This window comes from Melozone crissalis, unplaced genomic scaffold (genome assembly GCF_028551555.1).
Source record: "Melozone crissalis strain CALT ecotype California unplaced genomic scaffold, PUWL_Pcris_2 ptg000023l_1, whole genome shotgun sequence".
NCBI classification, from domain to species: Eukaryota; Metazoa; Chordata; class Aves; order Passeriformes; family Passerellidae; genus Melozone; species Melozone crissalis.
In genome coordinates, this window is record NW_026535801.1 from 37,610,001 (window position 1) to 37,622,900 (window position 12,900).

The 12,900-nt window shown below is 39.5% G+C and overlaps 1 protein-coding gene across 1 annotated transcript in view; it reads left to right on the forward strand.

Moving 5' to 3' along the window:
• Positions 1-12,900, forward strand: part of ARHGAP15 (Rho GTPase activating protein 15) — a 303,832-nt gene that overhangs the window by 273,933 nt on the left and 16,999 nt on the right. The window contains exon 12 of the mRNA XM_054278010.1: positions 6,337-6,442. Within this exon, the coding sequence (XP_054133985.1) occupies positions 6,337-6,442 (106 nt within the window). The remainder of the gene's footprint in view (positions 1-6,336; positions 6,443-12,900) is intronic.

Below are 12,900 nucleotides of genomic sequence, written 5' to 3' on the forward strand. Positions count from 1 at the left end.
CTGCTTTGTTATAATTAGGGCAGCAAATTTTGTTTTCTGTTTGGTACTTGCTGTTACATATTGCATGTAATGTATGGCACTGTTAAGGGAAAAAAATTGGAGTCAAAGTGCCTGGAAAGTTAGGTCTGCTCTGTAGCACTGTGAGATTGTTGACATCTGCCGAGGTTGGAGAGCTCAGTAAGCAGGAAATGGGGTGTCACTCTGAGTGGTAGTTTACCATTATCCTGGCATCCTAATGAAGTGTCTGCAGTGCACAGAGCTTCTGGATGGCATCTTAACGCACGGCTAAGCAAAAGCACTTCTCTCCTTGTCACTGTCATCCATCTGCCTGCACCCTACTGTAGCCAATGGGATGGAACCATGCTACAATGTGCTATAAGCCATTTAGAGTTGCACATTGCATAATCAGTCCCATCAAATATGTAAAAAATGACTATTATTGGTTATTTCCCTCAAACTCTGGCACCTGGAGTTCGATACATTAAAGTTTAACTTTTCTAAGTGCTGTTTCTTCCCATTAATTCCACATATATTTTTGTTAAATGGGATGGAGTTGCAAACTCATTGTCTTGGGTCTTGCTAGTGGATCACAAAAGTTGTATGAATATTCATTGCAAATTCCACTTTATATTACTCAGGATGAATTTATCAATTGCCCAGATAGAGCGGTTTCAACAATTCTCATTTTCTTTTTCAGCAACTAATTCTGAGGCATGAATAAAAATTAGATCAATTCAGATCACAAATTGCTTATTTTCTTTATAGCTAATATTTGTTAGTTTCAACACTTCTTATAGATTTTTTTTAAAAAAAAAAAACAAGAAAATATTTTACAACATGTCTGCAATAGAGGATTGTCACAGTGTACTGCGAGTGATTAAAATCGGGACTTTTATTTTGCATGCTGTAACATTAAAATATCCTGACATTAAAAGTGGTATCAATAGGCGATTTATTTATTAATACATTAAAACCTGTGTATCTTAGCTGGCATGACTTCCAGAATATGAAGACTTACCAAACAAAAGCAGAGTTTTGGGCAGCTGATGTGTTTGGGGAAAAAAAAAAAAATTAAGCCAACAGAATACTCTCTTTTAAGCAAGTTTTCATTTCCTGATAACACCAAAGCCATCAAGGACTGGGGTTAAGCATTGTGTGACAGAGCAAGCTTCTAAAATGGGCAAGAGCGAGATGAATTGGCTAAGTCGGGTGTTTATTTATACAAACAAGAGGGCAGAACATAATTTAGTTGCATCAGGAATTTTTCACAGACATTAAAACTATAGCAAACATAACAGCAGGGATGCTTGCACAGCAGCACAGTGGGGAAGCTCACAGAACGTCTGCCCACACTCCGGCTGGCTGTAGCCAGCGCCATAAGTCTCACAATTTCATTAGCACTCGAAAATCCACCTAAACCACCCCGTTCCGATTAAAAAATATATAAAAGGAATGAAATAAACAACCAAAAAAAAAAGCCAAACCAAAAAAAAAAAAAAAAAGCCCCAGACAAGATCCGTCTTTCTCTCGGCAGCCGAATCAGTTGAGAATTGTTGGAAAAACTCTTGGCAGGCAGATTTTGCTGTAGCAACAGTGTGTGACGTTTTAACCACAGCAGAAATCTTATCCAAAATAACAGAACAAGGTGAGAAGAGCCTGCAAGAAAATCGGGGAAAACCATGCCTAAAAAGCCAACAACAACAAAAGGTGGCAGATCAATAGTTTGATATTTTATGCAGGATCATAAATCACTGGGTTTTTTTCAGCAGTTCAGCCGTGAAACTCGAAAGCATAAAAAGAAAGCATGGCTTGTGATAAAATTAGGCATTAATGTGAAGCATAAATGCCATTTAACATTAAACATGCACAAGCCAGTGAAATGCCTGGAAAAAGGGAAATGGGTGCTGTAGTAAAACTATACAAAGTAAATCAGACATGAATAATGCAGCAGGTCTGAGGAGGGTCACGGGTCAGACCCCAGTACCTTACAAAATAATGAATGCACATCAGGTTAGAGACATCCATCCCTTCCTAGCCAACGTGAGTTATTGGAGATAAACCCTGGACTTCCTGTTCTGAAACAAAGTGGCTTGTTGTAAACATCGATGTCCATTTAAAATTAATGATTAAAAGAAACATTCGGTGGGATTCTCTTAAGTATTCTTTATGGGCACGAGTGCTAAAGGTTACTTTCTTCATTCATTTTTACCCAGCCACTGTTAATGTTAGAGACACGTCATGTTTTCTTCTGTGCCCAAATGTTTATCCAAAGCTCATTTACAAAAGGGCTTATATAATAGTAAGAGAGGGTTTTTTTCAATGCATTCTTCATTTAGATATAAACAAGAGAGCATCCCCACGGTTTTGCTCTGTTAAAGGGAGCCAGCCCTATTTTTAAAGAGAGTAACCCAAATTCTAAATATATTTTCTATGATTCTTTTACACAGTGAAACCATCTGTGATTCACTTCAGAGTATCCTGATCTGCTGAAATTATCCCCCACGTCTCCCAAAATTTCCCCATAAAATGCAAAGAGGATTAGCCTTCCTCTCATTCTTTATATGATATATGTGATTATGATGACTTTCCCTTCCAAAATTTTCATGGGGAAAAGAGAGTCTAACTTTCCAAAAAGATTTTTTCCCCTCAGATTTTCACCAATTCTTACAATAAAAAGAATGTAATTAAAACCAATATTGTTTCTTTTTATCACAAATGCTCTGCATCCTTTTCTAGACTTAGCTGGAGAATTTAACAGCTGTTCAGAGTGTTTTTCTTCCTTTTCACCCTGCACTGCTGGGCTTCATGATACAGCACAGGGAAAGGGGATAACTTTTCCCTCACCTATTTGTAAAAACCCATATTTAAGGATTTCCTCCCTACACTTGTTCAAGTTAAAGAGAAAAATATAAAAAAAAAATTCTTTCTACTCAGGGATGTGAAAGGGAAGATTTTCTAGGAATGTGGAACTGAAGGCATTACAGAAATAAAGCAAATACATAGGTATTGCAAATGAAACATAAGATCCTGCATCTGATCTGTTAAATATTCCATCAACAAGGTCAAGAGTAAAGACAAGCCTAGCCACAAAAACTGAAGCGAGAGTAAGCTTTAATAAAAAAAATGAACAGTTTATCCTCTTCAGCTTCTCAAGTGGAAAAACAAATTCTTTTATACTAGAGAAAAATCAAGCGTGTATAGAGCATTTAAAAAAACCCACCGATATCAACCATTTTAATGAAAGAATACCCAATATTTTCATGGAACTATAAAAGGGAGCAAGACTAAGTGTTATGGCAAAAAGCCTGGGCTCAGCAGCTTTGTGTGGGAAATGGTGAAATGTGACTGTGATTTATAATGAGAAAAGGTATCTACAACATACAATTTTCTACCTAGCTGCAAATAATAATTCATAGTGATGTCCCTTCCAGATAAAATACCTTTGCAATGTAGGACTCATGTGGTAAAATGATCATGATAAATGTCAGACCAGTGCAGGTAACGGCTTTACAAACCATTAAGATTAGCTGGCTCTTTTTTTTTGATGATAACAGTAACCATGCTGTGACTCTATGTGGTAATAATATCTCAGTACTGATAAATGCCAGAGCCAGGCAGAGGTGTTTATCATTCCCAGTTCAGAAATGCTGACTAAAGTTACCACATGTTGCCTGTTTTTTCTTCTTTTACAATAGACTAACAATTAACAAAAGGGCCGATGCACAACATAATTTTATGCAAAATTTCTATGGTTTTTGTGCTTTATTGCCTACCTAAATATCCCCTATGTTCCAGTACTGATGAATTCGGTACAGCAAGCCCTAAAGCAAAGCTTTCTGCCCTTGCCATTCTCTCAATAAATAATTTTTTTATAAATTAATATTGGGGGAGGGCTATTTTAGCACTTTTGCAAATACTCCTCACAAAGAATTGCAGCCTCTGTGAGCAGCAGAGGGTGCAGGGATGTGGTTCCCCTATCTGTGTTAATCAACACAGAGCAGAAACACTTCCGTCAAGAGAACACGATAAAGTTTCACTGTACAACACTTCCCTGTAAATGTTCTGCAACAGACAAAGAGTGAGCCCTTCCTTCCACTGTGCTTATCCCTGCCTCAATGTCTCAGTTCCACTCAAGCCCACTGAATTCTCAGTAAAAAAAACAAAAAAAAACACCAAAAAAACCAAACCAGAATCAAAAATTAAACTACTTGAGAAGCTGTATCTGTGGAGTTGCAGAAGAGATGCAAGGCAGCCCAAATATAAATAAATAAATATAAATATAAATATAAATATAAATATAAATATAAATAATATAAATATAAATATAAATATAAATATAAATATAAATATGTAGATGATATAAATATAACTAATCTAGTGAGACCACAGCATGTTGGTCTCTTCTCCCAGGTAACAAGTCCCAGATTGAAAGGAAATGGCCTCAGGTAGTGCCAGGAGAGGTTTAAGTTGGATATTAGGAAAATTTTCTTCATTAAAGGGATTGCTAAGCATTGGAACAGGCTGCCCAGAGCAGTGAGTGAGTCCCCATCCATGGAGGGATTTAAAAGCCGTGCGGATGTGGCACTCAAGGACAGGGTTTGGTGGTGGACTTGGCAGTGCCGTGGTAAAGGTTGGACTTAGATCATGAAGGACTTTTCAAAACCAAATGATTCTGTGATTTTTTTATGCACACCAAGAAGCACAAATAAAAAGCCCAGAGAATTTTCACCCCCTTCCTATAATAAATTAACTTCTGCAAATTTCATATAATTTTCATTTGTAGCTTCAGACCTGTTTCCACTGGACAGTCCACCCACAGAACAAAACTGAACAGTGATGGCTCGTGGCAGAAAACATCCAGGGATGAATGCACTGCAAGGCTGAGGGAGGTTGTGCTGTTCAGAAGTTAAGGCTTTTTGTAGGTCCAACCAAAACAAGAGACAGAAAACACAAAGAAAGTGTGCTCTTCATTTGTGTTTAACTTCATTATCACTATTGTCAATTGCTTGACTTCCTATAGAATAAGTCCATAAGAAAGTTTGGGTTTTTTTACTGGAAACTAATACCTATGCCTTGCCTACTTTTAGGTCTTTGTCTTCCATGTCTACATGATTGTTAAAATTAAAAACAATTTCAGTATAAACATCTATATCTGTGGGTAGGAAGTATTAATCTCAGCAGGAACTAGCAACACATGCTGAGGAAGGAATATTATCCTAGTAATTTTAATTTTTAAATTAAGCTTGATTGCAGGAAAATTTTAGCTTGAAACTTTTTTTTGGTGAAACCTTTAAATCAAGTCACTAATCACCACGTATGCTTATGCAGCACCTACTGCAACTGGGATTTAATCCTGATTGAGATCTCTGAGTGCTAGGGTAATATGAATATTAAAGAGGAACATATACGAAGAATGATAGGTGATAATTAAATCATAGATGATAAGATCAGAAGAGTGTTCTCAGGTTATCTAGGGCATGTAGCATGCAAGATGTTTTCCCTACGTCAGACCTACTGGTACCTTATCTAATCTGTGCCTAAATGAAAGAACAGTTGTACATGACTTTGTTTAGTTGCAACATCTTAGACAAATCGATGAAAATATCAGCCAAACCTTTCCCACAAAACTATGAATCATGGTAAAACAGGAAGGCATACCTTAACAGAAATGGCAGAACGGTTCTTATCACCCCAAAGGAGAGATTAAAGTCCTTAGTGCTGCATTCTTTATTGCTAATTTTATGTTCAAAACACAATTTTTTTTCCTGCAAAAATTCCAGTTGTGAGATGTTATAGGTATGAGAAAATAGCTACAGTGGAATAGATTTTTGAAATAATTTTTCACAAGGTTGAACTACTAAAAACAATAGCGAATGTTATGTTTCTAAATATGATGGGATGTTAAAGACAGACTCATAAATATACTGGATTTAATTATGATGAGTAAAAAAGGACAACAAGGATAACTTAGAAAGTACACCTATCACAGAAGCTGCATCACTGGGCAAATGTAATTCCAGAGGATAATTCCATTAAGGATGTGGGGTCTCTTACTTCTTGGAGGTATTTTATCTAAGGAAGGTGGTCTATCAGTCTAATAAAATAAGTTTAAATATTTTTATCTAAATGAGAATATGCTTTCTTAAGATTAACAGAGAATTTTTAATCTTTGTAAACTACTTTTGTTCTCTGTTAAGGTGAAAGAAGATATGAAACATTCTGGTTTTAAGCACGTATTCATGCTGACTTTTCTTGTAGGGTACCAGCTACAGCACTGTGCAAAGCAATGTCCAAATGTGGCACTCAAATGGTTATTTTCTTTTTTTTTTCCTTTAGAAATCCAGGACAATGCCACTCGCATCAAATGTATAAGGAGCCTGGTAAAGAAGCTCCCAAGACCCAACTATGAGACAATGAAAATCCTTTTTCAACATCTACAGAAGTAAGTAGAACTGTGGTACTCTCAGATCAGTAATTTCAAAAAACAGGAATCAGTATGTGGTGTCCTAATTCTATTGGAAGAGTCATCCAAAATACCAAAACCAATTACATTCTTTGGCAAAACTAAGCATGATTCATGGTATCTATGTATATCCTATTCCTGCACAAGAAATCAAGATGTCTAAGCAAAATCCCAAATTTTAACTCAAGTAGAAAGCAGGACAATTCTGTTTCCTTCAATGCAGCCAAAACCATTGGGATCACCCAATTCAATGTTACAGATGCATTGAATTGGGCAAATGCAGCATGTCCCAGATTGCATTCACCCATTTTGATGGAATTTCTCCAGGAATGGCCTTTCGAATGGCCACATTTTCAACACTGAGGTCCCTGCTGTTCTGTACTGTCATTGTGATATGTCGAGGTCAGACACAACCTCACTCAAGAAAACAGAGTGAGAGAATGTGTGCACACATTCTCTCATTCAGCAGGTTATCCAGAGAAGGATGATCATTTATTGCTCTTGTCCCTCACATGGAGCTTGGGGCAACACAAAACACCTAAGAAATGCTGAGGAAATATTTGGAAGTGCATCTTTGCTCTCCTGAAGTTGCTGAGATACCGCAGAGGCAGAAAAACAACCCTGTGAGGTTGCCCCTCATCTTTACCCTGGGGTTTCCACACTCATTGTGCTGTGTCTGCAAGAGATGTCGACCCAAAAAATCAACCTAGGGTGTCACATTCACCTCAGGTTTTCTTCCTGTGCTTCATGGCATTAACAGCAAAGGTGTCCATAGCTGACATGGCTCACTATGACACCCATCAGAGTTGTTTGAGCTGAAGGATGGCCAGGAGGCCTCAGGGTAGGGATATGGGAAGGGCAGGATCCTGTGATCCTATTCCTCCTTGCTGTTGGCACTGCCAGTGCTGTTTTCTACAGTCATTTTTCAGCCAAACTACCCCTAAAACTGAAGGGACATCAGTATCTGGGCCCCATCAAGGCACAGAGGATTATTTCATCCCAGGAACGATGTACTGACCCCTATGAGGAGGGATAAAGGCTCCAAATCAAAGACCACTCTGAGCTTATAATGAATGATGCCTTTATAGCGATCATTTCTTGGCATGTGCATGTAAGAGATGTAGATCCTTTATCTTGCTTTGCAGCTTCCAGCTGAAATGGCAAAATAAAGTTCATATAGTTGTGGGAATGTCCCCATTTCATTTAAGCATGGAAGGATTTTAAGCAGTCCATAAAATGACTGAGTTTGGCCTTGCAGAAAAACAGTTTCCTGTGTGTTCATTTGATGCACTGTGTGCACACATTCTTTCCTTCAGCAGGTTATCTAGAGAAGGATGATAATTTATTGCTGGCAATGGAAGAATAATAAGGGAAATTATTTCCTGGGAAGAACATGAGTGCGAGGAGTGGGTACACGCTGTCAGCACAGATATGCCATACACAAAATTTACTGCACTCTGTGTGGCATTGATCTTAACCTGAAAAAGTTTTGTTGCCGTGTCTTAGGGGAGAGATATCAGGTATACACAATAAGTCTTTGATCTCATAGTTAAATCACTTGATTGAGACTCGGGAGACGTGGGTTCAGTTCTTGGCTTTGACCGGATGTTCTGGGTGACCTTGGGTAAATCATTTAATCTCCCTGTGCCTCTGTTCCTTGTTTACAAAATGATGATAATACTTCCTTTGTCTGCCTTGGCTTTTTAGAGCATAATCTATTTGGGACAGCAATTGTTTCCTGCTGTGGATGTGTAGAATAACTGGTGAAACTGGACCCACACTGGTGGTTTTTTGGGAAAAACAAAAGGAAAAATAAAACTGCTAAAATAGAGGAAATAAAACACCAATAGTTCATAAAGCAGAGGTACACCAAGGCAACACAGTGGCACAGAGTGATGGAAGGCAGGAAGACGTGACACTGGAGCCAGTTGGGGGTTTAAGCATTAGGGAAGTAATTGTCTGAGTCTCTCTGAAGAAGGTCAATCTTCTTCTCTGCCTCAAACACATCCTCAGGAATAGATAGGGCTATTCCAGAAGCTTTGCTCCATTGATATGGAAGCAACGTTGCAATTGATATTGAAAGCACAAAAATATCCCCCCAAAAAATAAAACCTATGTGTTCTTTTGAACTTGTTGATGCTAAAGACAGGGGTCAGTCTTAATGATCTCAAGACTCCATAGATGAGAATGAATTAGTGTACTTATATTTTCAGTAATGATGTGATGCTTATATTATGCAAATAGAGATGGTGTGTGTATCTTTGAATCAGTCTAGGACTGATTCACAGCTAGTTTGAAGGTGTAACTCTACAAAATGTAGAGTTATATTAATTTTGGGGACACTCTTCAGAAGAGGAGTGTCAATGTCCCTCAGCACGGACTTGCACCACCCCCTTTGATCACAGGACTTTCTCAGGGCAAGTTACAGGAGTTCCAGAAGTTTCTGATTAGTTGGAAAAATAACTAAACTGGCTTTATTTGAGGCATATTACTGCAGTTCCCATATTTGCTGGTTGAGATGGATGTTCTTGCCCAGAGTTGAACTGGTCTTGAGGGGGTTCTGATGGGGAGAAGATGAGGGGCTGCAGCTATGCTGTTTCCATGGCATTCCCCCTCTTTCTCCCACCCTTCTCCTACTCCTTTCCTTCCTGTCAGACAGACAGAAAAGGGCTATACAGACCTGGACCACAGGACTGTCCAAGCCTGTGACTTCTGTACAGATGTGAGAGCATCTGTCCCACTGACACTCGGCATGAGAGTTCCACCTTTGCCTTATCCTAAGCCATTCTGCAGCAATCCAGCCTGCAGGAGCAGGTCCAGATCCAGCAGAAATAACAATGAGAAATGCACTTCAGAAGGGTCCTCCTTACAAACCCAGACAAAGCAGGTGATGAGAGAGTCTGTGAGAAAGGCCTGGCAGCAGGGATTAACTCCTGTGCCGTATATCTCTCTTCAACCAAGCTCTCTGAAGCTGCAAGAAGTCACAGTGCAGTGCATGCAGCCTACAGGAGGTGGATTAAAAGCAAAGTTGAGTCTGCAGTACCTGTTCTTTCAAGTTTTTTTGCATTTGATAGGAAAAACCACAACCTGCTGACGTCCCTGTTCATCTTTCCATGAAATCTCCTCTACTTAAAAGCAAAATAGACAAAATATGGGGCTGAACAGATATATCACATAGCTCTGTCAGTCTGATTCCATAAGAAATTGCTCCATTATGAGTCATGCGGGAAATAATTGAGCACAACTACTATTAGGCTATTCATGCTTCTTCCCAAAGATGAGCAAACCAAACAAATAGACATTACACAGGAAAGAAACAACAAAAACCCAACCTGAGCAGAGATTTTCCTGAATAAAGGGGTACAGAAAACAGCCTGTTCTGCTCTAACACGTTTAGAGAATATTTGCTTGCTCTGTACTGCCCATATATTTCTGCCCCATACACCAGTTCCACAGATCTCCTCTCTTTCCTCTTCCTTACTCACATCTGACTTTTACTCCCAAACAAAGTGAGCTAATCACAGGTACCAGCTAGAACCGATGCACCTTTCTGGTCCCATTTTTTGGGTGCACATAGGACATCAAATGATGCAGAAACCACAGGCAGCACCTTGCCTTGTCTCTCTGCACAAACATGAACTGAGCACAGCGAATCCCTGTCTGAGAAACCATTATATGTACCCAATAATTTACTCACAGAATATAAGTTAATACTCACAGAATAATACAAGTTAGGCAGAAGGAGAATTTCACTCTATGTATTTTATGACCTGCTTTCACCACAACACCTTGAGGAAGCTGTTACACACCCATTGGGAAACCGAGGCACGAGAAGTTTAAATGCCTTAAAGTCTCAGCATAAACCAGCAACACAATTTAAAAACCTGGATGGGATTTTTTTTTATTTGCACAGAAGCTTCTCCAGTGACCACAAACCTCATTTCTCCCTCATGCAAAATGCAGCAGGGAGGAGGAACACCCTGGCTGTGTCCTCAGAGCTGGCGAGGGCGGACGCCACTCTCCTGCAGGAGCTGTGTGCCTGCCTTACACAGCGCTGTGCCTGAGCTCATGAGCTGTGCTTATTAATGTTAAATTAATGAATCTCAGCCTGCTCTGCTTATTAGGTTGAGCTCCGTGCCACCACCACGAGGCAGCTCTGCGACTCCCAGACCCGAGCTGTGTCACATCTGACCAGGCTGGAGCGCAGGGCAGCCAAGCTCCGGTCTGGCTGTGTCCATCCGTGTGGACACCCCTGCAAGGGGAGGTGTTAGACACAAAAACCCCTCTCCTCGCTCCTGATTTCCCTGCACAAAGGCAGGATAATGTGTGTTATTTACAAAACTATAACAGGGATGTTGAAATAATTAAAGGGGAAGGCAGGGGCCAGCTCCCATCCCTGTGCCTTCCGTGGAAGCGCGGAACCCAGATGCCCAACTGTGGAAGATATTCTTCCAGCAGCAGCATCTGCCTCCTTGGCAGCCACTTCAGGCAAGTTGTCTGGGGAGCTCTGCAGTTGCCTCTTGGTTTATCACGTGGATCTGTTAATGTGCCCTATCTGGCTGGCTTGTCCAGGCAGGAGCTGATTTGTTTTAATTCACCTTTGAATCCAAGAAACACCATTTATTTTGCTCCATTTTTCCCCACACTCTACATAGCGTGGCAAGTAATTTTCAGATGCCATCCAGGCTTTCTGCCCTTTCGGAGGGAGAATGATGATTTTCTCCCTGATTTTCTTCCCCCTCTGCTCAAATTCTTCATTCTTACTATTAATTGTTTGCATTGATTTCATTCAAAATATGGTCCTCATCAAGGGTAGAACTATATATCCAAGATAAACCCACCAATATTAATATATGATCTAACAAAAGTCATAGGTATTAATCTTCAGCTGTTTTGACAAAAAAACCCAAACATCCCCCACATTCATAGATCTGTGAACAGGAAAAAAACATCCAACCTTTACAAACAGTGGGGAGGAATAGTCCCCCCACCTCAAACCTGACAACCCTTGGCAGCAACATTCTGAAAAGCCAAGGATTTTCCAAACTACATACAACTAAACAGACCTGTTTCTACTTATTAAAATCTAAAGAAAAAAAAAAGAAAATAAAAAATAAATTAAAAGTAAAATAAAGCAGAGCCATGCATAGCCAGCAGCCCACAGTAGCCTGCCACCATGACACAATGACAATGTGATGACAAATCCAGCAGCAGTACCCAGAATTCTAAGGGAAACCAGAAAATGAAGTTAAAGTACAGCATATAATAGTGCTGTATGGGATGCCTGCAAACTTTTTTTTTCCCCTCCAAAATTGGTGGAGGAAAGATGTAGCAAACATATGTGATTTCCACTTACTAAACTACGTGTCATATCAGCAGTTTTCAGGCAGGCTCGCGTAATAAATGTAGGCTCAGGAGAGCCCTTTTCTCACACAGCGAAAGAACAGATTACATTGAGAACTGTGCAAGCTTTCTATTAAGAAAAATAATGATAATAATAATAAAGGTAAAAGATACTGAAAACTAAAAATCCCCAAAATGGAAGTACTATACAAAAAAATATCTCTTTGGGAAACCTTAGTGAACCTGTTGGAAGACCTACAACCCAAAAAGTGGAATGGGCACTTAAGTTTTCCCTCAGGAAAAATGCCCAAATTTAGAAAGGTACAGAAGCCCTTAAAAGAAAGCACAAGAAAGACTATTTGTTTATTCCTGAATCAAGACCTTTCTTTATTATCAGGCAACTCATTAGCAGGTTTTGGTTTTCAGCCATGGGACAGCAGCAGGGAGAAAAGTTTAACTGTGCCCCTACAAGCTTTGGGGGGGCAGCTGCTGGAAATGTGAGGAGGAGAAACAAGCTCCTGCAGGAGGGCATGCCAGTTACATAAAAAAATCAGGTATACCTGGCTGGAATTTTAATATATATATGAAATTATTTAATAATCTTTTAACTTGAGAAGAGCAAATATATATTGAGATGTATATTGAGATGTGCTTTTGCGCACGTGCTTTTCTCAGTTTCAACTATGGAAGAGTTTTACAAAGGAGCTGGAGCAATGCCAACACTCATCCCATTTACCACAGCTTCCCGGGGCTCATTTTGGGGGAAGGAGAAGAATTAAACCCTTTTCCTCTCTGTTAAGCACATATCAGTCTACTAAACTCACCCTTTGGATGTAAATGGACGCAAGAAAATATGCACCAGGTACAAGTGTGCACAGGACAGGAGTAGTAGTAGATTTTGGGTTCAAGACAAAAAAATAGAAAAAAAAATCCAGTCTCTCAGAAGCATCTTTGAGCATTTTGATTTTTTACTTTTTTGGGTTGGGGTGACCTGCTACCGAGGGTTTTGCAGTCATGCAAAATCCTGCTCTTTGAGGAATAAGTTTACAAAGTTAGTTCTTCCCCAAAGAATACCTTACTGCTTAGTGCTTTTA